At 38.3% G+C, this 26895-nt stretch overlaps 2 protein-coding genes across 2 annotated transcripts; one reads left to right on the top strand and one right to left on the bottom strand.

The window, feature by feature from the left end:
* Positions 1–3953: 3953 nt before the first annotated feature.
* On the bottom strand, positions 3954–19144 carry LOC139938396 (uncharacterized). Its single transcript, XM_071933901.1, has 5 exons — positions 19034–19144; positions 15236–16195; positions 14314–14360; positions 13011–13154; positions 3954–9539 (listed from the first exon to the last, which is right to left on the bottom strand). Exons 2-5 carry the CDS (start codon positions 16080–16082, stop codon positions 9471–9473), a joined length of 1107 nt encoding a protein of 368 aa, XP_071790002.1. The 5' UTR covers positions 16083–16195; positions 19034–19144; the 3' UTR covers positions 3954–9470.
* Positions 19145–19243: 99 nt separating this feature from the next.
* On the top strand, positions 19244–26733 carry LOC139938404 (nuclear nucleic acid-binding protein C1D-like). Its single transcript, XM_071933912.1, has 6 exons — positions 19244–19417; positions 21892–21958; positions 23556–23611; positions 23944–23998; positions 25265–25330; positions 25791–26733. Exons 1-6 carry the CDS (start codon positions 19244–19246, stop codon positions 25859–25861), a joined length of 489 nt encoding a protein of 162 aa, XP_071790013.1. The 3' UTR covers positions 25862–26733.
* The last annotated feature ends 162 nt before the right edge of the window (positions 26734–26895 follow it).

Here is a 26895-nt window from a genome sequence, read left to right as displayed (position 1 = left end):
TCTACTCCATGTTGCCATGTTGTTCTTGGTGCTACAACATAACCAATTAGCCTTTTTGAGATACAGCGACCACTATAGGAGTGCACTGTGTGGTTTGGGTGTATACAGACAGACTTACCAAAACTGTACAGTGTTTTAGTATTGTGTCCACCATATCAAAATAGCTTATGGGAATAATATATGGGAATATCGCAAAGAAAAGAAGACAAAATAAGAAAAAGGGGAACACATCCAAACAATCAGAGGAAAAAACCCAACTAAATGACTCAGAAAATGCTGGGAAATTCAACTTAAACAATGAAATCATTGCACATTTATTTATTCATTTTCAATTAATACATGGACTGCTACATCAATAAAGCAATACTTATTCTGACTATGGCCACCATCAAACCTGAAACAATAGGAATGTAGAAAACAATTACAATAAATTAGTTTGTGGCAAAACTATCTCAACTAAAATTGTAAATACATGTACATGCAAAAATTAGCGTCAAATTTCTTAGATCATTAAAAAATAAAAATCTAAAATCAATGAAAACTCTGATCTCAATTAAACATACAGAACATAATGGTGTGAACATTTAAATTTAAAAAGACTTGCTTAAAAACAATAATCTGTATAAAAAATACAAAAATGTTGAACAAATTCTCATATTTTTCTGGAAAAAAAACGACAGTAAATTGTATTGTTACATATCTGACAAATTAAATAGAAACTAAACAAATTTTAAACCTTTGAGCTTAATTAAAAATCAAGTTCAAGAAAATTTGCCCCAAAATGAAGCACATTAATGAGCATAAACTCTGACTTGGTAAGAAGCTTTATTTAACCAGAAAATTACTATTGCGATTTTATCAATTTAAACCACAAGGGAAACTGACTGGGTAAATTTTTGAAACGATGTTTTGGGTTGAACAAAAAATTGACTTTGAGATTTTAAAAACCAAAACATTCATTTTTCATTTTCAGTGTTCTTGGAAATTAAGGGGGTAGTCAGGTGTCTCTTTTTCAACCCCCACTCCTTAATAAAAAGATGGATTTCCCCCACCCTTGGGTAGACAGGGATGTGATGGGCTGTTGAGAAAAAAAACTCTTGAGCGCAAAGCATGAAAGCATGCAAGCTCGAAAACTTCAAGCATGAAGCCCAATATATCTTTAGTTTTAAAAGCCCTCTGCATTCTGGGCATTATATGTTGTTTTTTTTTTTTTTTTTTAATGAGTTTGATCTTTAAATTGTTATTATTATTATTTTTTTTTAAGGGAAAAAACAACACTGGTATTCGGATTAAAAAACAGGGAAATCGCATTCCTGGGAAAAGCTTGTGGTTAGAGCACTGCCCTCAGCTGTCACACTTTATTTAAGTACAGCGTACCCATAAATAAAACAACAACAGGAAAAAATCACACTCCACATTGGGTTGCCATGGAATCTTGGCACATGTGTAGAATAATTGACACATACAATAAACTGCAATAAAAAGTAAATTAGATTTATAACCATCTTCCACAGGAATGCATAATTTAGTAGAATAAGCCTCAAGCATTCATAATACGCATCATCTTAAAAATGTCAAGCAAATGTTTATCAAAGACACTCACCGTAAATCATAATAGGAATTGTTTGCCCTGGATTGCCAAATCTACATAAGGCTCTCACAGTAAAATCTCAACAGGAAACTGATGTATATTTCAAAATAATTCACCACTTAGCTCACATAAAAGGTAGGGTCACAGATTGGTAAATTACCAAAAATACTTGAGAAGCACTGCAGTTGTTTTAAAAATACAAAACTATTTTGAATGTTTGAGAAAGGATTCCCTTCAAAGTAATACTGAAAATGTTTGCTCTAAATATTGAATCTGAGAAACGAAGCATGGATGAATTGTCTCTTAGATTTCTGAGGCTAACTGTCTTTTTGCAGATGCTGCAACCAGAGATGCAGTTGCTATCCGCCGTCACCTTGTTAAACATGCAAAGCTGCCGACATTTGCATCTTGGATACCCCACCATGCAATGCCTCAAATCCTATATTTTTTCATGTTGTTGCACAAGTTATGTGTTTTCAGGTGCTCGATTTTGAGACCTCAAAATCTTATTCTGAGGTCTCAAAATCAAATTCAAATATTTTAGTGAGAAATTACATCTTTCTCAAAAACTACGTTACTTCAGAGGGAGCTGATTCACACAAGGCTTTATACTATCAACAGCTCTCCATTACTCGTTACCAAGTATGGTTTTATGCTCATAATTATTTAGAGTAATTACCAATAGTGTCTAGTGCATTTAAATGTAGTGATACTTTGGCTATCTTTACTTCAAACTTTACTTGGTAAAGAGCACTGGAGAGCTGGTGATATTGTAAAACATTGTTAGGAATCACACCCTTTGAAGTAATGTTTTCAGAGAAAGCGGTTGTTATTTAAACAAGCAAATGAATCGGAGAATAAAATAAAGGCTTCCGAAGCCTTTCTTTTGCATCTGAAAGCACGCATTTCTATGCAATAAGCGATTTTTTTTCTTTAATTATTTTCTTGCAACTCTTATGACCATATGGACCCAAATTTTCAAATAATTGTTGTTTTATGCATACGATTGGACACCAAGTGAGGATACTGGTTTTTGACAATTACCAAAAGTATACCCCGACTTTCATATAGAGTATCTCAACACTTTCCCCGGCTCATGGCTGATAGAATCATTCTTTTTCTGTGAGTTGTTTACAAGGCTAGATTTTCCACAATTGGGCCAAACAAAATAATTTCAATAAGCTCACGGTTCTGCTTGAGGCACAAGAACAAATTATCAAACTTTCAGGAGCAGAAATTTCTCAGAATTCTAATTGAATTAGTGTGTTTAACGGATGACAAAGTTTTGGTTTAGTACATGAATACAAATTGTCATTCCTTTTCTTCCGACATGTTTGAGAGATTGCAGACCTTGTTAACCCACACACTAGCAGCATCATAAAATGGGACACGTTTAAACACAAGGTGGCAACAGACATACTCGGTATGTTTTCCCTTGACCAGGAACGTTACAGATTTGGTAATTAATCAAAATAATTATTACTACCAATAGTGTCCAGTGTCTTTAACTCAGTTCTTAGCATGCACACATTTTCTAAAATTACTGATGGGCCCAACTCTCTAGAGTTGTTTGTCCTAAGGACACTGTATTAAGGGCTACTCTATATTAAGAGAACATTTTTAATGTTTTGCCCAATTTAAATAAAGCCTGTTAGCACAAATATTTGCTAAGCACAGAAATATCTTGCTGAGAAGAATCAAGTGACCAGTCAAAGTACCATCAAGTTGTCTTTGTTCCAACTGGTGCCCCACTTATTTCTTGCTGAGCAATGCAATTTGCTAAGCACTTTGTCCTGCTTAATATAATAGCTTCATGAGATTGTGTCTATTTACGCTTGCTGCCATCTAGTGTCCCCTCAAACTTTAGCCTGAGAAACTGACCTCAGTTTTGCAGAGACCGACATATGATGTAGGCCTACTCTGACTGTTAACAAATTTGATTTAATACAACCTAACCCTTTTTTTGCTATAAGTATTAGGGATTATTGCTGACTTGTACAAAAAGAAACACAGCATCGTTCCTCTTATAAAATGAAATCTTGCTGTACAACAAAGCCTCATTCCACTGACCTTTACACAAAAAAGCTATATCCAGTAACTTCTCATCAACAACATTCTCCCTATAATTTATAAATTGTTCTTAATAGTAACTTTAATTTAAGTACATACATATAAACAGCCTGAATTATCACATTTTAGGAAGACCTGATGCCAAAACTGTCACTTTCTCATGTCACTTACGAATACACTGTACAAATACTTAGTCATTGGAAGTCATTTTAACTCCTTAATATATATAATGAAAACTACTGCCTCACAAAACAACAACATAAAAGTTTGTTTACATGACTTTTTAGTACAAAGTGCCAAGTTGAGATGGTTAAGTCTCGTTTGAATTGACAGCCTTGAATTGACAGCTTCTCTTGCTGCTATGGCTTGAAGCATATTGCTCTATGAGCCTTTTTGAGGTATGGCGGACGTAATACGCGCGCGTCACACGCCACAACTGATGCCACGCTCACCATGTTGGTGGTCATTATTAGGTTTACGTGTAAAGGCTGCGTCGCCTAAAATGCGCACTTCACTGAATAACATACATTCTATTTCTATTGGTCAATACGCACAAATTTACCACAACTTTACAGTGTTGTAGCATTGTGTCCGCCATACCTGAAAAAGGCTTATGGGCTAGGCAACAGCCACACAAAATAGACTGTGCAAGTCTTGTGCATATTCAAACAATTGCTGCGTCACAAAAATTCACTTTGCATTCGCAAGAAGTATGAACCAGGCTTAATGGCATGAATTCATCACACTGTTGGTTGGAGATTCCAAGCCATTAACTATACAGTGGCTAGAATAACTACGTATTGCCCCTTTTGTCACACGTGGCAAAAAAATGTTTTTCCTCTCAAAATTGATTTTTCTACCGAACATCCCTTTAGGGGTTTTCATACAACCACCTGTCTTGCGAAAAAAATTATATGTCGATTAAAAACTAAGAGAAGAAAATTAATAAATTATAGTTAAAAAAAGTAGGGTCACATCCCTTGTGCCTTGTTTAAATCCGAAATATATCTCCCAGCCCCCAAACTAAAATAAAAATCAATGACGTTTCACCAATGTAAGTCAGTGTCTCATAAAAAGATACATTCTTTAGAAAATCTCTCTCTGCTAAAGTCGTAAAATGGATTTGGCTAATACTGAACACGTTCTGCAACTACAAGACATGGGCCCAATTTCATAGAGCTGCTTAAGCACAAAATTTTGCTTAAGCAAAAAAATCCTTGCTTAGTATAATCAGATTAATGGCCAAGACTCCATTCAATTGTTATGCTAAGTAAACAACAGCTAAATACCACTCACAAGCAACGTATATGGCATGAATTTTTGACCAGTAACATGTGTAAAGTACGCGTGCTATTTTCCTGCTTAAGCAGATTTTTTGCTTAAGCAGCTCTATGAAATTGGCCCCTGGTTGGACAAAACAACCTAATTGAAAAATCACTGTGCGGTGGTTTAATTCAAGCCAATAGCATTTGTCTATAGGGAGAGACCCCAAGTTTCTGTGATCACGGGCCAAGGAATTCTGTCCTAACATCCCAAAGGGTAACATGAGTTACAGTTTAATGAGGAACACAATTCTGTGATAAACATAGGCCTGATGATACTTCATGGAGGACACAAACGCCATTGCCCCTATGCCCCCCTGGTAATTGCCCTTGAAATGACAGTAGAATTTTATGATTTCCTCATAAGGCATGTAAGGTGTCCTTTACCAAGGAGAAAATGCCTTGGTGCCCTTGTCCTTTCAAAAACGAAGATTTTAGTAGGGAGTTACTTCAGTTTGGACGGCAGACAAAAATAGGATGATTGAAACACAACCTTAGTACAATTGATAAAAATATATATTAAAATAATGAAGTTTTTATGAGCACATTTTCATTTTCTGTTAAATAATTAAGTTAAATTGTTAAAAAAATTACAGATTGAATTAAGTACTTTTTTTGTTGTGCTTCCAGAAATGGCACTACAATAAATATTGAAAAAATAATAATTATATATTCGATTGAACAAAAAAATCTTGCCTCCTCATCCTCATGCACAAAATACAAAGGTACTTTTACAGTTTCTCTGAACTACGATAAAACAAGAAAGAAAAGAGAATCAATGCGTTCTGCAGGAGATATTCCATGCCTAGGTAAGTGTTTTTGTTTCTTCTTGTCTTGGTTAATCTGAGAATAATAATGCGGAATGAAGTGATTCCTAACTAACCCTGCAGTAACTGCATAAAAGGTACAACATTGTACAACATTGTGTCAATATTGAGAAGCTCAAATAACACAGCAGGCAAGCTACAGAGTACAGGGCATTATTGCAGGGTCTTAAAAGCCTATTTGCCAAACCCAAGAAAAATGTTTAAACACAAAATCCAAATTTTATTTGTGACCCAGCTTTTTATCTCAATTTTAAAAACACCTTTAAAGGGATAGACATACAAAGTATTTATGAACTATCAAATGTGTTTTACTAATTATTTTAAACACTCCGTTTTGGGAAACTACTATGAATACTTGGGTTGCATATTTTGTTCGAAAAAAACAATTATGTTTTATAGACACAATGAAGTTTTATGAACTGAGTACACATTGGTTTAAGGTTAACGACCTTGTGAATTGAAACTCTTTGGGGAGAAGCCAGGGTTGAGATTTAAAGTGGCTCAACTTTTTGAACAGTGTCCTCTGCTTTGTCTTTGTGCTCTTCAAGACATGTTGAGAACACTGCTCCAAAGGAAGGCACAAAACACTAACCAGCTAACCCTTGTATTGGTTCCGACACGCTCAATGCCCCCATGCTAGTAGTAGGAGTGTATTCCATATAGAGGGTGCTAGATAGATACTGTTTATTATTAAACCTTTACGGGAAACTGCAAGTACCCAGAAAGTTTGTGAGTACCCGAAAAGTTCTAGAGTGCACTCGTGCAAAAAGGAAAAATCTTCCATATAGAGGGCGCTAGATAACTCCCGTTAAAATCTACGGAAACCTAGAGTACCTCAAAAGCTCTTGAGTGCACTTACGCTAGTAAAGAGGGCGCTAGATAGCTTCTGTTGATGCTTACAGAAACCAAGAAACAATTTTTTTCGAGTGCACTCAAGATTGTCCGAAAGGCTGAAGGGGTTATTATTATTTAGTGCCTTCCTGTTTAAAGACACTGAACACTATTGGTAATATTGTCATAGACCAGTCTTCCCACTTGCTGTGTGTCAGCATATGCCCAAAATATCAAACCTGTGAAAATTTGAGCTCAATTGGTCGTCAAAGTTGTGAGATAATAATGAAAGAAAAAACACCCTTGTCACACGGAGTTGTGTGCTTTCAGATGCTTGATTTCGAGACCTCAAGTTCTAAATCTGAGGTCTCGAAATCAAATTCGTGGAAAATTACTTCTTTCTCGAAAACTACTCCACTTCAGAGGGAGCTGTTTCTCACAATTTTTATACTATCAACAGCTCCCCATTACTCGTTATCATGAAAGGTTTTATGCTAATAATTATTTTGAGTAATTATCAATTGTGTCCACTGCCTTTAAAATGGCAAGACTCTGCTTTATCTCATTCTGATTCAACTTAGATGCAAACACTTTCTAAATCATAAAACGTTCTTAATCCTTACTTCGTACACCATGCAAAGCTTCAAATCTTACTAATTAAGATAAATTAACATCAAGGACAGTGAACGCACCACTAACAGTGAAAATATTTTAAGCAATACTTTTACAATTCAACTAAATTTTTGGAAGCAGTGCACTAAATGTGACCGTTAACACTCATTTATAATAAGACATTAAGTACAGAGCCATTGCAATAATATAAAAATTAAGTACAAAACTGCAGCCTTTTTCATATTTCGAATGTTCAAAAAGACAAAACAGGAATAAAAATTTGAATTGTGTTTAGTTTCACCAAGTTGTAATAAAAAATAGATATAATTCGCTGGACCAGACATCTGATGCTACAGAAGGGTCAAACCAGCCACCCACAGTCTAATTCACATAGTTTGTCAAACTGGACGTAATATACAAAAAGGGTAAACAACCCTGCTTATGATTCCAAAGTACAACATTCAAAATCTACCAGGCTTCACTTAATCAAAATCATTTTTTTTTCTACAGTACTGTGGTAATCTGTCAATATGACAGTTGTCACCGCATGGAGCTATAAAGGTCACAGTAACAAGAAAATAAAATCCTCATCACTGAAATTGGAGGCTCATAAGAGGGCAGTATAACATGACAGATCTGGAGGCTCACAAGAGGGCAGTATAACATGACAGATCTGGAGGCTCACAAGAGGGCAGTATAACATGACAGATCTGCAGTCACTTTTTTTCAGCTCTTGTAGATGTTTCACCAAGCTTTTTATCATGTTTATCTTTGCGTCACCGTGACAAGCTTTGGGCTTTTGCTATCTACATTTACATGCTAACTTTTTTTAACAGTCTGTGGGCACAATATTATCAGATATTTATTTACTTTACAATTCAAAACTCTGCTAAGTGTGTTTCTTACACATTGTGTACCTGTTAGACGAAGTAAACATCTTTTAAACTATAATTAAGTAAGCTTAGCTGCAGAGTGCTATAAAATAATTGTCTAACTTAGTAACTTCTGCTAAGACTGTAAGAGAGTGTCTAAAAAAACATGCACAAAAAACTGCTTAGCACAGAAAAAATCATGCCTAGCAGAAACAGGCTACCAGCCCACCAAAAAACAAGTAATAATGTTTGATTTGTGACTGGTTCCATGTTCATTTTTGATAAGCAGAAAGTTTTGTTTAGCACCATTTTCTACTTTAGTAGAGCTTAACAATCAGGGTCAAGGCCCAATTTGAAAGAGCTGATGAAGCACAAAAAAGTAGCTAAGCGCAACAAACCTATGCTTACCAGAATGAGTTACCTGCCAAAATATACCTTCAAAGGTACCATCTGTGACTGGTACCCTGCTCAGTTTTGCTTAGCAGGATATAATTCAGCACCTTTTTTCTGATTAAGCAGCTCTATAAAATTGGGTCTAGTACAGAAGACCCAAAAAGGTAAGCAACAAATATTTCTACGCTAACATATTTGTCAAGAAAACATTTTTTTGAAGGTGTGGGGAAGTCACTCAGTACAATATGATTCTTTGGCTGCAAATTTGTTTTTGCTGCCAAATTGCTTGTGCTAAGCAGTTCTGTATAACATGGCTTAAGGCTTCCTTTGCCGATCAATACACCATGAATAGCGAACCTTCTCCTTCCAAACTACATGTATCCGATCTCGGGGAAAAACATTATCTTTGTAACTGAAACTAACTCAACCTTAATTAAAACCCCAACTCCCTGGGGATGTTTTCTTTTCGGGAACTGCGTTGAATCATCAGAATTCAGTCGCATAATTCAAAGTTGTTGCCTCTATAAGGTATAGGGTTTGACCCTTTGCTGGAAAACACAATCGCTCTGGAAGGTTCATATCAAATTACAGGCAAGTACAACAAACTCGAAGACAAGACGGATTCCCAGGACTGATTATTCACAGAGGCAAAGAAGGCAGTTGCTTCCGTGCCCCATAGTCATTGCCTTGGTGCCCTTGAAATGCTCCAGTAGAATTATACAATTTCCTCATAGGGTGCTCTTTACCAAGGAGAAAATGCCTTGGTGCCCTTGCCCTTTCAGAAACGAAGCATGGATTCCTGGGTAACTAGAGTTAACAAAAAAACATACCTTCTTCTTTTTCTACGAGTCGACAAAGATCAAATCCTGATGTTCTGAAAATGAACAGGAATCAGTAAGGCTTAGGTTGAGGTTGGTTGACTGCATAGGAGAGTTTGATGAGTGGCTGAATGTTAGAACTCGTCTTCTGAACTATCGGCCAGTAGCTGCACCCTGTCAAAGTTGCCGCTCATGTCGTGATCCTGGAACGGAAAGGTCAGAATCAAATGTCATTTCATTTCATGTTGTTTATTATAATTCTTCTTTTTTATAATTGTTTGTTGTGTTGTTATTTAGCCTTTGAGAGAGACTCAGCTAGGGACGAAACATCAGGCCATTAATTATTTTTTTGCAATTCTTCTTCATGATATAAAAATATTGAATTCCATATCCAGTTTTTTAAAAACAAGACATTATACAAGAACATGACATACATGTAGTAACAAGAAATGGTCAAAAAGGAAAATGCACAAAAAACACTTGACAGCAAAAACAGTTATTTGAAGTCAGTCTCGCTGCATTGCTATAAAGTTTGCGTTGGAACCTCAGATGTGCGTGAAGGCCTTATTCCACCAGACTTTTGCACACTAACCAGGTGGTTTATTCAATGGGTGGCACTATAAACTTTTTTAGTGTCACCTCCTCAAAGCAGTCGCTTTAGCATCAAGGTTCAAGGTTCATTTATTTTTGCACAGTATCAAAAAGCAAAAGGCAATATCAATCCAAAGAAGTCATTACAAAATACAAAGTAGAAAAACAAAACAAAATATAGAAAACCTTTCTCCATTCTGGTCAGTGCACAATACACCTGTACACTAGCATACTAACAGAGTGCTGGGTCAACATTGACACACATTGATTACAAAGTTCAACCTCAAACCTGTATTTTAAACTGAAAATTTCGAAACTAAAAAAATAAAAATAGGAAACCTTCTGTCTGCTCAGTGAACCATCATGACAATACACACGTACACACAATGCCATTCTAACAGGACAATATTGCAAACACATTGACTACCGAGTTTGACCACACTTCACTGCACCAAGCCTGTATTTTTATTAAAACCCTGAAGTATATTTCTCCCAAATCGATCAATAATCTAAGGTTACATTTGTGCAAATATTTGTTTGATTCTGCGCGGCCTGTTATGTTGATCAGGATTGTTTAACAGATGTTGTTTCCAACAGTTCACAGTTCACACGTTCATCAATTAGTTTTGTTTTTTGAACATAAATTGTATACATGCTGAGTTTTAGGCAAAACAATCAATCAAGAAGTCACCTGTGAACGTTTCAGCTGACCACACTTTTTTTCTAGAAGAGCTAAGGATTGGAATGATGTTTGAAATCGATGATTTGAAGTTGTTTGTGATGGAGATAAATTAAGGCTTAGAAAAACTGGCTACAGCTTTGACTACAACTGTTGATAAGGTTGCTGCCAAAGACGTCCTTCATTCTTCCAATGCACGATGATGCGAAATCCTACCACAGCATTAGCTATAGCCACCAATTTGGAATCTGTATTCATCTTTTAAAGGGAAGGTATACGTTTGGATTACTCAAAACAAATATTAACTTAAAAACTGACTTGGTTTACAACAAGCATTGGAGAGCTGTTGATAGTATAATACATTGTGGGAAACGATTTCCTCTGAAGTAACCGTTACGTAGATTTTGAGAAAGAGGTAATTTCTCACTAAAATATTAAAAGAATTCTAGCTAGAAGTCTTTTATTACAAGCACGAACTTGCACACAAATTCGTCCAACAAGCGTGTTTTTTCTTTCATAATTTTCTCGCATCTTTGATGACCAATTGAGCCCAAATTTTCACGGGCTTGTTATTTTATGCTTATGATGGGATACACCAAGTGAGAACACTGGTCTTTGACAATTGCCAAACGTGTACCTTCCCTTTAAGAGAATTTATGATAAATACATTTTAAAACCTTTTTCCTGAGGTTGTTGTGTAAAAGTAAAGCTCTTTGAAATGAACCATAGCTTAAATTGAACTTTGATTTTACCCTTTAGAGAGCAAATCACCTGCAACTGGCTCGTACCGAAATGCCACAAACAGCTGCAAGATTTGACCTACTTCAAATCGACCAATAACAAAAAAGATCACAGTAAAGGTCATTCCATGTACAGGCTAAAATGTACATTCTCATCCCATTCCAAAGACATTTTTCAGACATCTTTTAATTTACACTGGCCTAAATGTTCCCATGTTAACATATTAATAGTAAACTCCATTTCAAAAAGAGGAAACATTTTTTGTGTGTGAAATTTTTACATAAAATATATATGTAAAAACAGTGTCAAAAAATCCCACAATATATTAGTCAAGTAAGAGCATTATGGTGATGATTATAAACAACTGAATAGCTTCCAAAGGCAGTTAATATTCTCTGCATGTATTTTTTCTAACACATATTTCGTGCCCTAGTGAAGCAAACTACTGTAACTTGTAAGTGCAGTGCTATGCACAAGACTCAGTTCACTTGCCTAAGAGTACATACAATACATGTACAACCAACAACATTAGATAAACACAAACTCTCAACTGTGTATATTATGTATATTACGAACACGTTCAAGTGGTGATAATTCCCAGGAGGTCAGTGTGAAGAATGCTTCAATGCTTTTAAGACTACATAACGTGTTAACAGATGTAGCTTCACACTATCTAATAAGTGCTCATCCAACAAGGGGAAATGTATATGTTCAAGTCAAGTTGCACCACTCTAGGCTCTTTGCAGTAAGGCCAGGATAGTCCCCAGTTTACTGGAGAAGGTGGGGAAACAATATCCTCTGTGCTTGTGCGTGACAGGTTTAAAACACCTAAGGAAGGGACCCCCCCTTTCTTGCCATTGCAGTGTACTTATCTATCAATCAGTACTACCATTCTAAGTGGCCATGAGGGAGTATGGGCTCGTGCGTGCATATTGAAACATAGATCTACCGCTAAATCATTGACGATGTACAAGTATACACCTGATCAGACAGCTTACGTAGAACCCATGGCATGTACTATGATGTATTTGTTGAGCAATGGAGCAATGTACAAACAGTTTTAACAAACACATCACAATGTTTTGCAAAATTACGCACATTTAATAGATGATAAAGGCAAAATATACCTCTGGCTTTTGGAAACATTTACCAGTGTTTAATTGTTTCAATCCAATATTTAAAAGTACACTAAAAATAACACGTGAAAATTCATTTCAAAAGGGGGTCAGGTTTTTGAGATATCGCCAAAAATCCGGAGCAAAATGCCCATGCAGGAAGAATAATATGTTATTGGAAAACACAATGTGAGAAGTGTTACTGTTTCTGCTTCCCAGATTCAAATTTTGGAGCACTGATATAATTTTGTCACATATTAAAAAAAAAATGTATTCATAGGCTTCACACGAGAATCAAGTATTTGTGGTGTGTGGCGCTTCAAAACATGCCGGCCTTCAACTTCGCTTTTGAAGGGGAAAGGGCACATCAATTTCCCTCTGGTAAGGGGAACCTCTGCTGATGAGAAAGTAAATTTGTAAAGGAACCTTTGCACAAAGCACCACTGCAAAAGCAGAGGGCACCACAGCAAAAACACAGGGCACCACGGCAACTAGTGTGGATGCCATGGTTTTTTTCAAGGCCTGGACACTTGACCCTACCGACTGACCTGTCCGTTTGACATCAGCTTCCTACGCCCTCTGCTCTTGTTCTTCCTGCATGTTCGGACGCCGTAGGCAAAGCACACGATTACGAACGCTGCCACCACACCAAGGATGACCGGAAACATCAGCTTCGATATCAAGCTATTATTCTGTGGGATGAACAAAGAGAATTATCACTACAAAAAGCAAAAGACCGTGAGCAAGTCGTCACACTTGTAAGCTTGGACTTGATAAAGTGGGAGTGGAATCAGAAAAATATAGCGCTTCCGCATTCCATATCCGAGGAGTCCGAGGGGTAAGTTGGATTGGGGAGGCAGACATGTCTATTCCCACATTCAACAAGTGTGGGTGTGATAACATGTTTATCTTCAGACAAACTTGACATACAGATTTACGCATTTTACAGTGTTGAATCAGTTATGCTCGCCTCATCACCTTAACCAGACGCTCCACCCATATCACCCTTGTCTTAAAGTCCCTCCACTGGCTTCCCATCATCGATCGCATCGCCTTCAAGATCCTTATTCTCGTTTTCAAGTCACTTCAAGGAAATTCACCGGACTACATGACAGACATCATCAGTCGACATCTACCGTCACGTAGCCTTCGTTCAAGTAGCGCCCTGCAACTGACTGTCCCCCGCACCAGTCACTCTTGGGGAGATCGGTCCTTTTCACATGCTGCTCCCAAACTCTGGAACAAGCTATCCCTTGAAATTCGTCAGTCTTCTTCATTGACTGTATTTAAATCCTGCTTAAAAACCCACCTGTTTTCCTCACGTTTTTGTGATTGATTTGTTGTTCTTTTCTTTCTTTTTGTTAGTGCGCCATGAGCGTCATTATTATTATTATTATGCATTTTGTGTACACTTAGCTTACACCAATGCAATGTGCGAAGTTAGTGTACATGTAGAACAATAAGCAGGGTGAGATATGGGCGGGGTTGTGACGGTTTATATCACATGTCTTGTTGCTATGCGTCGGCCAATCAGATTCAGGGATTCAAGTTTGTTTGAAGAATTTCTACAAAGGTAACAGCCATACTTTGGAACCCAACATACTTTCAAATGAGTATGGGCAAAATACATGTATCTACTATACATGTAGGCCTATATTATGACCGATAAATTCATAGGTCATCAAACTTCAAAAAACGAAAATCTGCAATTTGCTATTCAGCTAAAATGGCAGATTGCATACTTAGGTTATGACAAATTAAATAGGCTCAGCTGTACAGTATGCAGCCTACTCAAATGTTCTATTTCTATGGTGTCCATTAAAATCTTTTACTTTAAATTTTCATACTCACAGAAAACTTGTCTAACCAACTGTTGTCAGTGTCATTCTTATTTGTTTCTGGAGAGAAAATAAGAAAAAGAAAATGTTAAACAAAATAAACGAGGCACAGAAGTAATTTTTGTTTTTGTTTGTTATTCATTTGACTAACTGGTTAACACCAGGCATCTTCCATTTTTCCACCGGACAGGATTTTTTTCTCAGAACTGTTGGAATGTTGTTTTCCTAGAGAGTATCACTTGCGCGGCCAAACTCATCATTTCATTTGCAAAAATTGACCAACCGTCTCTACCAACAGTGGCCTAAATTCCATTGCAATTGAGCACAGCCAGTGGCTTCTCCAGATTCCCGCTCCCACTGAAGCTCCTTGAGCAATGGCTCTCCTACCCTCTGCATTTAACATGTGTGCCTCAAAATGGCACTGCACTAATGACAAGTGAGTAAGCTTAATACAAGCAAACTTCACAGAATGGGAAAATAATCCACATAATATTTCTGGCTTATGAAACCACAGCTTTGCTTACAGCTCTGAAAAGCTACTTCTGCAGTGCACAGAAAATGCATAATAACAAAACTCTGAAATTTACAAAAATGCAGCTGTATTTATTAAGTAGGAGATTCTCAGCCCTGGAATTTCATATTTGAAAGGGCATTGTCTCTTCATTTTGCACAGCACTTCAGCTGTAAATCAAGAAGGTCAAGACCAGGGCAACGTAGATCTTGGCCTTCATGTTATTTCAGGCCTACAGGCCTGATACTTCACGAAGGCAATTGCCTCCATGCCCCATGATCATAGTCTTGGTGCCCTTGAAATGCTCCAGTAGAAATTTACAATTTTCTCATAGGGTGCCCATACTTTACTAAGAAGAAAATGCCCTGATCTTGCCCTTTCAAAAACGAAGCATACACAGCATAAGTTAAAGAACTGTACCCACCAGGGTTAGATGTGAGCGGTGAATGTGTATGGTGATCTCCACTCTCCTCATCGTCTCCTTGGTGTGGTTCTTTGGTCTTGACTGGCTGGGGCTTTTGAGTCGTTTGGGCAAGAGTAGTTGTTGCTGGTGGAGCCTGTGTTGTTAGTTCCACAGGAGGTGGTAGCGTAACAGCTGGGTGTTTCGTTGTGACTTCCTTCTTTGGTATTGGTGTTGTTGGCTGTTGAGATGTTGCCTTCATTGTCGCCACAGTTGTGATTGGTGAATGAGTCGTTGTAATCTGAGGTGCTGTAGTTGTCAATTCAGTCGTTGTTGTTGAAGGTGATGTGGTTGCCAACAGATTCGTTGTTCTCACAGGTGTTGTTGGCAGTTGAGTGGGCGATGGTGGTTTTGTTGGAGCTGTGGTAAGTTCTGAACTTGTTGTCTCTTCTCGAATCTTATCTGTCTCACCATCTGGACCTTCAGGTGCCTTCTTTGCTTCTGTTCGAGTTGGAGATTGTGTATGAGAATCTGGTTTTGCTGGTGCTACTGGAGGTTCACCAGGTTGTGGATTAGGGACCTCTGGCTTAGGGGTCTCTGAAATTACACTTGATTCTGGTTCTGTTGTTGTGTTGAAAGAGACGGCTGCTGGTTCCTTTGATAATCCAGTACCCGTCACCTCTTCTTGTGTTGCTGTTTCCTCACTTGTTACTGTCGTCTCTGATGAAACTGTTGTTACATCATCAGTCGTTACATTTGAACCCGGGACGACAGTTTTAGGAGGAACTGCTGCTGCAGAGCAAAACTGATTTAGGACAGCAACAGACAGAATGCAAACGCAAATAGCAAACAGTTTTGTTTGGGAATTCATCTTGGCTGTCTGAGCTCCGAGTCTCTATTTACATGTAGATGTGACGTCAGTTATTGAGAAGTCATTTTAAGATTTGGCTGGCGCTGAGAAACCCTGGAAGTATCTCTCTATTTCTGTTAAAAGGAAGTAAAATAAACAGATTTACATAATATGACAATTATTTCTTGATTCTGCATTCAACTCACTTTTTAATGAGTTTCAATCATTGCATGATCCCATACTGGACATGCTTGAAGTAAGTATGTGTTGTGGAAGTAGAACCGTTCCTAACTGTTTCAAGCGGAAAAATGTCATTAGTTCAAACATGAAATTTCTAGAAAGATGTAGCCCTCCTGTCTGCACACTAAGTTCTCTCTCTCACTCTCAGTATACAGCAGGGGCCAATTTCATAGAGCTGCTTAAGCACAAAATGTGCTTAAGCACGAAAATAGCTCGCTTACTCGCTTATTTTACACAATGTTGCTGGCCAAAATTTCATGCCATATGCATTGCTTGTGACTGGTATTTAGCTGTTGTTTACATAGCATAACAATTGAGTGGAGTCTTGGCCGGTAATCTGATTTTACTAAGCAATGAATTTTTTGCTTAAGCAAACTTTTGTGCTTAAGCAGCTCTATGAAATTGGGCCCTGGCCTCAAAATAACCCACAGCACCCATTGTTTTGCTGTGGTGCCCTGTGCTCAATACAACCCTTTGTTTTCTGCATAGAGGTGCTCCTTAACAGAAGAAAATCGCTGTGCCCCTTCCCCTTCAAGAGCGAAGGTCTGATTACGGTATACCTGCAGTAAGCCTGCTGTGACAGCATATAAAAAAAACAAATGAAGCTTTACTACTTCTGTCTATGTGCCTATTATGCACATGAACAAAGTCCACACGGTTTCTAGGCAAGAAAGGAATGTACTATCTAGTCTACAGCAATAAAAACAATCATTGGTTGCAGGTAGGGAACCATTGTCTGTGGGACAATATAAATTTGTGGTGACATTTTGGCAATCAATTAAGGTTACGTATGACATGAAGTTTAACACATCACAATGCATAAGCCCTTAACCCTTCTCCCTGAGTTATTTACTACAATAATTATGTGTGATCTTTCCTTATTTCCGTATCATTTGTTTTCCACGTTTTGTTGTCATTCCTATAAAAAAAAAAGTGTTCAAGAATGTATTAAAAGTAACTCTAACATTAAAAACAAAATTATAACTTTTTTCCCTGATTTGTGGTTCTTAATATTTTTTTTTTAATAGGAGTCAGGACTACATAAAAAAAAAAAAAAAAAAAACAGTCAGTCAATTACTACAGTGTACATTTTCAGTGCCTGCAAAGTACAAACCAAATTCAGCCTTTAAAAGAGGTTTCAGCTTTTAAAACTTATGTCTTCACAACATTTTTGTGTGTGATATCCTTGTCTATAAGCAAATCTGATACATTCACAATGGAAATGGATTTGCATTGTTAGTCAATCATCTGCTTAAAAAAATAGAGAAATTGACAGCAGGTTTGCAAGCCTTTTGCTTTAGTAGTGGTGAAGTGTTTATGAAAAGGACATTCTGCAGAAGGCCGCTAAAAAACATCTGAGGCCAGTGATTTTAGCCCTCAGACAATAAACTCATGAAGGGACCAAGTCCAAAAATCTTGTGTTTTTCAACATTTGATTTAATAATTATACCTCACTGTATGATTAACTTTTCAGAAAGAAATGATGTTCAAATGTTGACTCTGAGTTGAGTCTAGTAATATACAATTCAGTTAAGTACATGTATCAAAACAAAATTACAAATCCATCATAAGAAAAAATAGAAAAAAAATCTTCCCTTTGTTTCTAATTTATATTGCAAATGACAACAATTTCAGGTTTAACTATTTCCTAATTAGGGCCTATTATTAATTCTGGTTCGGTAAACATTTTGGGTTTACAAGCCCTCTTAGAGTTACGCCCCAGCATCCTTGCGCTGTCATGTCTATAGATGTATGAACTCACTCAGTAACTAGCTGGGGCACTGTCCTTACTTAAAAACAAATTTGACATTTGCAGTTCCAATCGAACTGCAGATGTCAAACAAATGTTTCATTTAGAGGAATACAGCACCTTACTACATGTAAAGCATGTTTCATACTTCCTGCGAATGCGAATGCAAAGCGAATTTGACGTGAATTTGACGTCACAACCCACCTTTCGCAGCGATATTCGCAAGTGAGTTGAACAAAGTTGAACTGCTGCGAATAATTCGTTGCGAATTTGTGACGACAACATTCGTATCGAATTCGCATTCGCAGGAAGTATGAACCGGGCTTAATAAAAAAGCTGGGTCTAACCATGGAGGTAGAAATCACAAGCCCTACCTATAAGTATAAGCTAAGCCAAACTAAGGTCTTCGGAAATTATAACAGCTTTGCAGGCGTCCTTGCAGGCTTTCCGAAATGGGGTCAAACAGACACGATGACATCATTAACAACATGATGCAAAAACAAAATACAATGTGTATGTGACAATCCGATCCCATATGTCAATATTTTGCCAATGCCACTTCACTTGTGACTTGCTTATTTATTTGAAATCAGTCCTTCCTTCTTGTCTTTTTTGTAAGTTAAAATTAAATACTTCAGTTTCACACTAAAAATAGAAAGAACACAGCATGTTTACAAGTCGGTTTAACTTTTATGTAAGTTCAAGGTGTTAAAAACCACGCAGACAACTAGCTTGTCAAACAATTTTCACTAAAGGTCGAGTTGTCTTACTTCACAATAATGTGTGTGTAAGCGGGAGCGGTGAAAAACTCCGCCGGCGAACACGCAGCCATGGCAGCGGGCTTTGCCTTCGGAGCAGCTAGCTGGGTAGGTGCTACGGAGTCAACTCGACCTAGAATGACTAAATTGGAATCATCAGAAAAGCTAAACCATACAATTAATGAAAATAATTTTGTTCAAGTCACAGATCTTACGGATCTTACCAACAAAAATGCAGCACTTCTATAGCTGACGAATACTGAAACGTTTGTTGTTCTTCACAATCACAGAAAATGTTCCACGTCGGCGAAATCTCAATTCAGCGATTTCGCAAGAGGGCTCAGTTTTTTTTAGAACGATCTCATTTCACTGGTACTCCAGCGAAAATCCCACAGTAAAGAGGTGCAGTGCCGGGCGTCAACGTAAATAACAAAATGGCAGCTCCCACGAAAACCGACATGGACGACGACGAAAAGATTGATTTTAACCCTGAAAAGTATCCTAAAGAAATTGCAAATCCTCTACGCACATTTCAAAAGTCGTTAATTGAAGTAGAGAAAGTTTTGGCTCCGTTGAAAAGGGCATCACTTCCTGATCTCAATTGTAAGGTAGGGTCAAACAAAATTTGCTTCAGACTCACAGACAATCCACACACTCACAGTCACACCTCACAGTCACTAGACTAGGCCATACATACAGTCAGCAGATTCACATCCGTGTACATGGACTCATTTGGTCGGAAATCAGCCAGAGGAATCAGATGGTAGGGACTTTTCGTTTTCGACGACAGATGGTTCTGCGACGGTAAAGATGACATTTGGCGTCATCTGCGCAGGCGTCGGCTTTGAGGACGGTCGTCCCTCAATTTCTACGACAGTACTTGGGATGAATCTTCGTTGTGCTGAAAACGACAACGTTTAGCTGAACAACCGTCGCAGAACATTCCGTCGTCGAAAACGAAAAGTCCCTGGTAACTGGACATTTCGGCACCTTGCAAACTCGGCACCAGCAAAATCGGCACTTAGCAAACTCGGCACCTTGCAAACTCGGCACCCACTCGGCACCAAGAATGTCGGCACCAAACAAACTCGGCACCGGCCTGTTTTGGTCCAACAAACTCGGCACCAAACAAACTCGGCACCGGCCTATTTAGGTCCATCATTTCTACCATGATCAAACTTAACAGCAAATACCACCCGAAGAGTAGTATTTAGGTACGTGTACTTAACACCATAAAAATTGGTTTGAATTTACTTAAAATAATTAGTACTACTTATTATTTTGTTATGCTAGCGTATGACCATAACCGCTTCCGAATTTCGAAAAACTTTTTGTAAATGTTCCCAAAAAATACTTGGACATCGAAATTACCATGGAGGTAGAAATAGATTGAATTATACGTATTGCCGACTCAAAAACGTCTTGAAAAGTTTACACAAAATAAATATTAATTATTTTGATACAGATCTTTGAAAAGGGCAACCTCACTATGACAATGAAAAATACATATTAATTACTAGACGTCGAACCGGTCGATACACACAATGAGGATCGGGATTTATTTCAATTTCCACTGGGTGCCGAGTTTGCAACCGTGGTGGATTGAGCGTTCAAGGTGCCGAGTTTGTAGTTGTGCATGTGCCGAGTTTGTAGGTGCCGAGTTTGCAAGGTGCCGAGGTTGTGGGTGCCAAGTTTGAGAGGTGCCAAGTTTGCTGGTGCCGAGTTTGCAAGGTGCCGAAGTGTCCGGTATTCAATCAGATTCAGCAGAGTCCCATAATTAATGTCATGATCAAAACAAGCTGTCATCATAGAAATGTTGAGATTAAGAAAGATAAACAATTTTGCACTTACTGCTGATTCAGACAGAGATTCCAAGTTCAGAGGCCAGCTATGAGCTATGCGCGAGATTTTTCAAAGCCTACCCCCGCCCTAAAACAAATGTCTTTTTTTTTCTCTCTCGCAAAACGGAATCGCCGCCCATAAAAAATTGTTTAAAAACCGCCCCCCAAAAAACACTTTTTTTTCCCAGAAATTTATTTATGGACAAAAAAGGTGTTACAAACAAAGCGCATCAAAAACCTCTTCGGTATACTTCAAAGTCACATGAGGTGCTCAGGAGATGTTGCTGGTTAATGATTATGTCAGATTATTTCCCCCAAAAAGATAAATTTTCCGCTCTCGACTTCTGGCTGTTGTTAAAGAGTCTATGCTGGTGGAGCGCATTGAATGAATTAGCTAAACGAATCGGGACAAACTTGTGCGCAATGTGCATTTTGCGCTCTGCCGAATTGTCTGCTTAATCTTCTGGGAGAGCAAAAGTGTGCGCAATCTGTTGATGATTCTGATAAACTGCGTGCAATCTGAAGATTGTGCAAACTTTGTAGATTGCGTTTATTTGTACACATGTGCGCAATATGGCAATGCTTTGCCGTTATTTTTTATTTTTTATCCGGTCTGGCCCAAATGCGTGAGAACATGGTTGCGGCGCATGAGAGCGTGGGACAGACCCCTAAAGCTTGAGTCGAGACTTGGTAGGTCTGTGATTATAGTGGTACGACCATGGTCATGGAGCTTGGAGGCTTCCTCCACGACCGATAATGATAATGTTCCGCCCTAACTTGATAATTCCAACTATAGGACACTATTGGCAATTGTCAAAGACTAGTCTTCACAGTTGGTGTATCTCAACATATGCATAAAATAACAAACCTGTGAACATTTGAGCTCAATCGGTCGTCGAAGTTGCGAGATATTAATGAAAGAAAAAACACCCTTGTCGCACCATGGTCACAGATGCTTCAGATGCTTGATTTCGAGACCTCAAATTCTAAATCTGAGGTCTCAAAATCAAATTCGTGGAAAATTAATTCTTTCTCAAAAACTACGTCACTTACAGAGGGAGCAGTTTCTCACAATGTTTTATACTATCAACAGCTCCCCATTACTCGTAATCAAGAAAGGTTTTATGATAATAATTATTTTGAGTAATTACCAATATTGTCCACTGGCTTTAACTATAAAGGGAGAAACCTTGCTGCTTGTATAATGATCCAACTGATTTTTTTTCTTCTTCTTCTTGTAGCTGCAGGCTCTGGATCGCGCTAAAATGGAACTTGTTTCTGCGTATGCCATCAACTCCATGTTTTGGAGTAAGTACTAAGTTCAACCAAACCATGTAGCCATAGATGTAGCACTCCTCAATAGATGCTAAGAAGCTCATAACCAGGATCTTAAACATAGAGTAGAGATCATCTGAGTTCTGAGTGATAACAAGTGATCTAACATCCAGATATTTTTGAGCGAAAGTGATGTCCTTAGTTTGGAGTGTTATTGTCTGACTATGTTTTTCCTCTAAAGGGGGTGCGTTTTGCTTGTATAAACGGGTGTTTCTGATCAGTCAGAGCGCTGGTTCCAGTCCCGCTTTTAACACTTGCGTCCTTGTACTTTACAAATTGTTCTCGCAGGCCTGATGCTTCATGGAGGCGAAGAAGGCGATCGCCTCCATGCCCCCTGGTCGTTGCCTTGGTGCCCTTGAAACACTCCAGTAGAAACATACAATTTTCCTCATAGAATGCCCTTAACCGAGGAGAAAATGCCTTGGTGCCCTTGTCGTGATAAAAACGAAGCATACTGGCCTGTTCTCTCGGATGGCACAATAAGCTGCAGGTCCTACATGTATATACCGGTTACTAATATGTAGTGCAGAAGTTACTTCCTAGTGTGGTTTTAACAGATGCCACAATCGCTTTTCGATGAGCCATTATACCACATGTAAGCAAGTTTTGCTATCTTGGCACAACAGTTACTCACAGTCTCAATGACAGCGAAGAGGTCCGTATAAGAATAGGGATCGGAAAGGCTGCACTACGGAAGTGCAAATACTTGGCAACTGTGCATGTTTCCCTTGACACAAAGTTACAGCTAGTACAGTCTTTGGTGATTGCCAAAGTACTGTATAACTCCACCACACTCACCTTCAAAGCAGCTGACCTAAAGCGCTTTGATGCTTTTGGCAGAATGATTTGGCGAACCGTGCTGGGCATAAAGTGGTCAGACTTCATCACAAATGAAAGGCTGGCTGAACTGAATTGTGGACGATGGTGTCTCACGAGTGATGAGGTCTTAGAGCGGAAGGTGAAATGGTGTGCTCATGTGATAAGACAGGGAGGCCTACCCAGCGCTGCTGTATATGGTCTGCCTACAGGCACAATTCGAGGCAGAGGCCGCCCTAAGCAGCGCTGGATAGATAGCGTCACAAAATGGAGTGGAAGAAGCATCAAAGAACTGAGACGAGAAGTGATTGAAAGACACCGGTGATGGCGGCTACTCCAGGAGTGTGCCCTCATTACAACCTGAGGACGAGGGGGCCACGAACGCAAGTCTATGCCGAATGATGATGATTAGTGTGGAGTGCTATTTTAACTTTGACAGCTTTCAAAGGGTCCTGAATGGTCTGCCATAGACCATAAGTGTATGTTGCTAGTATAAAACACTCATTCTTGGTTTACAAGGTTGATTTTCCCTAGATTGGCACATATCATGCTGTCTCTGTCGATGCTGAAAGGACAAAGAACATTTCCTAATAAAGCCAACCCAGTTTACAAAGCAACAGTTACATCTGTACTTTTTAATTTTCTTGTCTTGATGTTTTTATTGGAATGAATATTTTCTATTGGTTCATCAAGATAAAACAAAAACTGGGAAAAGTTTGTTTATTTGGCCTATTTTTCGTTCTGTCTCTTCTAGTGTATCTCTGCACACATGGAATCAATCCAAGAGAGCATCCCATCAAGCATGAACTGGTAAGTTTCTGAATATTCAATTTATGAAATTAAATATTATAACTCCTTGTCTATTGTATGTGTACACTTGTTTTTCTCATATTGATAACTTTTTGATGTGTCACAATTTCTGTTTTACACTCAAAGAACATATTCTGAAACAAGAAGGTATTTTAGTATGTAATTTTCTCCCAGGTGAACTGGTGAAATCAATTACACATTCTTGCTAAGGATTTATTTGCAGTAATGCTAACCCTAATTTCTTTGAGTAATTTACTACGATTTTCCCCCTTTCTAATTTTGAATATTTAAAAGCAAGTTGACAATAATGTGTTCAATTTTTTTACTTTCAGGGGCGTATACAAAAGTACATGAACAGAGTGAAAGAGATTGCTGACAAAGAACTTGGTAGGTGAACTGTGTCATTTTGTAGTCTGTTAAATCACCATCCACAATCATACTCTGGTGGACCAGATACACAGTCAACCCTCCTACTGTCTAACCTCAACCCTCCTACTGTCTGACCATTCAATATATCCACTGCAGACTTGAACAATAGACAAACTATGAGAGCCTACAATATGATGTAATATGCACAGTACATCCATACGTACATGTTATGTACATACATGTACATGTGAATACACTGCCGTCGATTTCACAAAACTCTTCCTAACTTAGGACGAGTCCCAACCCTGCACTGTAGCATGCAGACCTTAAGATTAATCCTAAGTTAAGACGAGTTACTCGTCCTAACTCGAGATAAGACAAGTCCTAACTCTTTGTAAAATCGACAGCTGGGCTTTTATATTATACATGTACATGTACAAATATAACATGGTTTGAGGGTTACTTGTCAATATTAGCTCTACGAGGTATTGGAAGTTGACAGACTAGTTCCCGAGGTGAACTAGTTCGTCAACTTCCAATACCGAGGGGAGCTCATATTGACTAGCCACCCAAAATGAACCATGTTATATTTGGTTTACTATTCTTCAAACGTGTTCAGTTGTTTGGAGCAAGGGAAAATTACGACTGTGAAATAAAATGCACATGATAAGTTTGTTAATGTGTTGGATGTCATCAGAGAAATTTTCGTGCGTGTGTACAAAACAGTACCTTGATCGTAAATGCGCATGACAAGTAGAATAGCGCCCGCGCTGCCCGAGTGCTATTTTACTTGTCATGCGCATTTGTCATGTGTGTGAATACTCGCGTGTGCATTAGGTAAATTGCAAAAATAGCACCTGGCACGTGATGATGAGTGAGTGGACCAGAAAGAACTTGACTCGCGGTCATCAATATCTATGAGGTATAGTAAAATGCCATAGTACAGTCAACCCTCTTACTGTCCGACAATTCAATGTCATCTATGTAGTTATGAATGATAAGATTAGATTGATGTAGAATAGACCCTTCCCATGAAATATGTTAATTGCACTTAGCGCGTGCGCACTAACGTTTTGGTTGGCAAAATGAGGGAACATCGCGCTGTTTTGTACACGGCTAATGGGTGCGTGACGCAGACGCGCAGTGCGCGTCTGCTTAGTGCACAACTCTATGGCGTTTGCCAACCAACAGGGTCTGTACGCATGCGTGAATGTAATTAGCATATTTCATGGGAAGGGTCCATTGTAGATTTTATTTGATTGTATTTCTGACATTTTGTTGCAGCTGCCAAACTGGACAAAGGAGCAGCTAAACGTTTTGTGAATGCGGCATTATTTGATGCAACCGAAGGTAATGTTATTCAAAATACATTATTTATATAGCCCCATAAATGCAATAAGCCCTTTTGAGGTATGGCGAACATGATAGGAGTGTACTGTTTGGTTTGGGTGTATACACACAAATTTACCCAAACCTTGTGTATAAACCTTGTGTCCGCCATTATCTCAAAAAGGCTTATGTGCTGATGCTATTATGCAACTGTACATGCTCGGAATTACACGGAGGCCATGGCTTGCGATGCCCCCGGTGTTGGCCTTGGTGCCCCTTCAAAATTTCCCATAGGCTTTCAGATTCTACAATGGATTGTGCCCTTTGCAAAATGAAAATGGCCTTACCCTTTCAAAGATGAAATTGCATGCCTGACTGTATCTGATGTACAAAATTGAGGTACCAATTTGCGCTTGTTACATCTGACTTGTGTCCATGACATCCATTTGACGGAGAGTCTTGGTTTTTCCACTTTTTCCAGAAAAACCCAAGAAAGGTAAAAGGAAGCTGGCAGGGAGCTCAGAGGCAGCAGGGCCATCCAAGAAGAGGTGACAAGTCTCTTTATTATTGCAGAAGTTCAATACAACAGTCATGACAGTGAAAAACACCGAAAGACTCGACAAGCTACCTTGTGATGCTTCATATTGGGACCATCTATGTAAAGACAGTGTAAATGAAGTGTTTAAGGCATTAGAGCAAGTCCCAGTTAACATTAATGGGTGAATGGGCTGTGGTTGTTGGCATCAAATGTTGTGCATGGACCAAGTAGTGTCCAGCATGGGCTTTATGTTGTGCACTGAAATTTTGGGATGGCTAAAAGGTGGCTAGTGTTGGCTGATGGTCTGCCATTTTGTTATTCAAACTGCTTGTTAAGATTAAACTCGCACACCGCACAGTAAACATAGGGAATCTTGTTTCTCAAAATGGCGAAACCCAGATAATTTCATAAAGCCTATAAGCATAAAAACTTGCTAATCACAGAAAAATCTTGCTTAACAGTAATTGGTTTCCAGCCAAAAGTACATTAGTTTATGTTGTGGCAACTGGTGCCCCACTAATTGTTTTGCTAAGCAAAGATGACTAAGCAGTATTTTCTGCTCCACAGCTTTCTAAAATCGGGCCCAGGTAAATTGGGTCAATGAAAAATCATTGGATTTGAGGTCTTAATGATTGCCATGATTAAACTCTAATTTTTAAACAAACCAAATCACTCCTGTCAAGTTTCTTGTATACTTATTTAATGTTATCACACACAACAATCTTTGATCAAACTCAAACCTAGGCAGGAGACCTTTCAACATTTAATTATCATGTAACATTCATATCCAGACATTTTTGGTAAAATCCAACAGTTATTGTTTATATTTTCTTCTACAAAATGTTCAATAAAATAATCCAATTTGAGGAGAAGATATGAGAATGAACACGTCTAGTTTGTATGAAGTACGAGTCTGTTATATGTTTGGTAGTTTAGAAGTTGTGCTCTAATTCAGAAAACAATTTTTCGGCAGTTTGTCAGAAACAAAATTAATGGTGCTTAGAGAAGCAAAAAACTGAGCTGACATTATTTTACATATATCTGTTTT

This window comes from Asterias amurensis, chromosome 1 (assembly GCF_032118995.1).
Source record: "Asterias amurensis chromosome 1, ASM3211899v1".
Classification (NCBI taxonomy): domain Eukaryota; kingdom Metazoa; phylum Echinodermata; class Asteroidea; order Forcipulatida; family Asteriidae; genus Asterias; species Asterias amurensis.
Note: the sequence above shows the minus strand (reverse complement) of the source record. Positions and strands in the feature narration are given on the sequence as shown.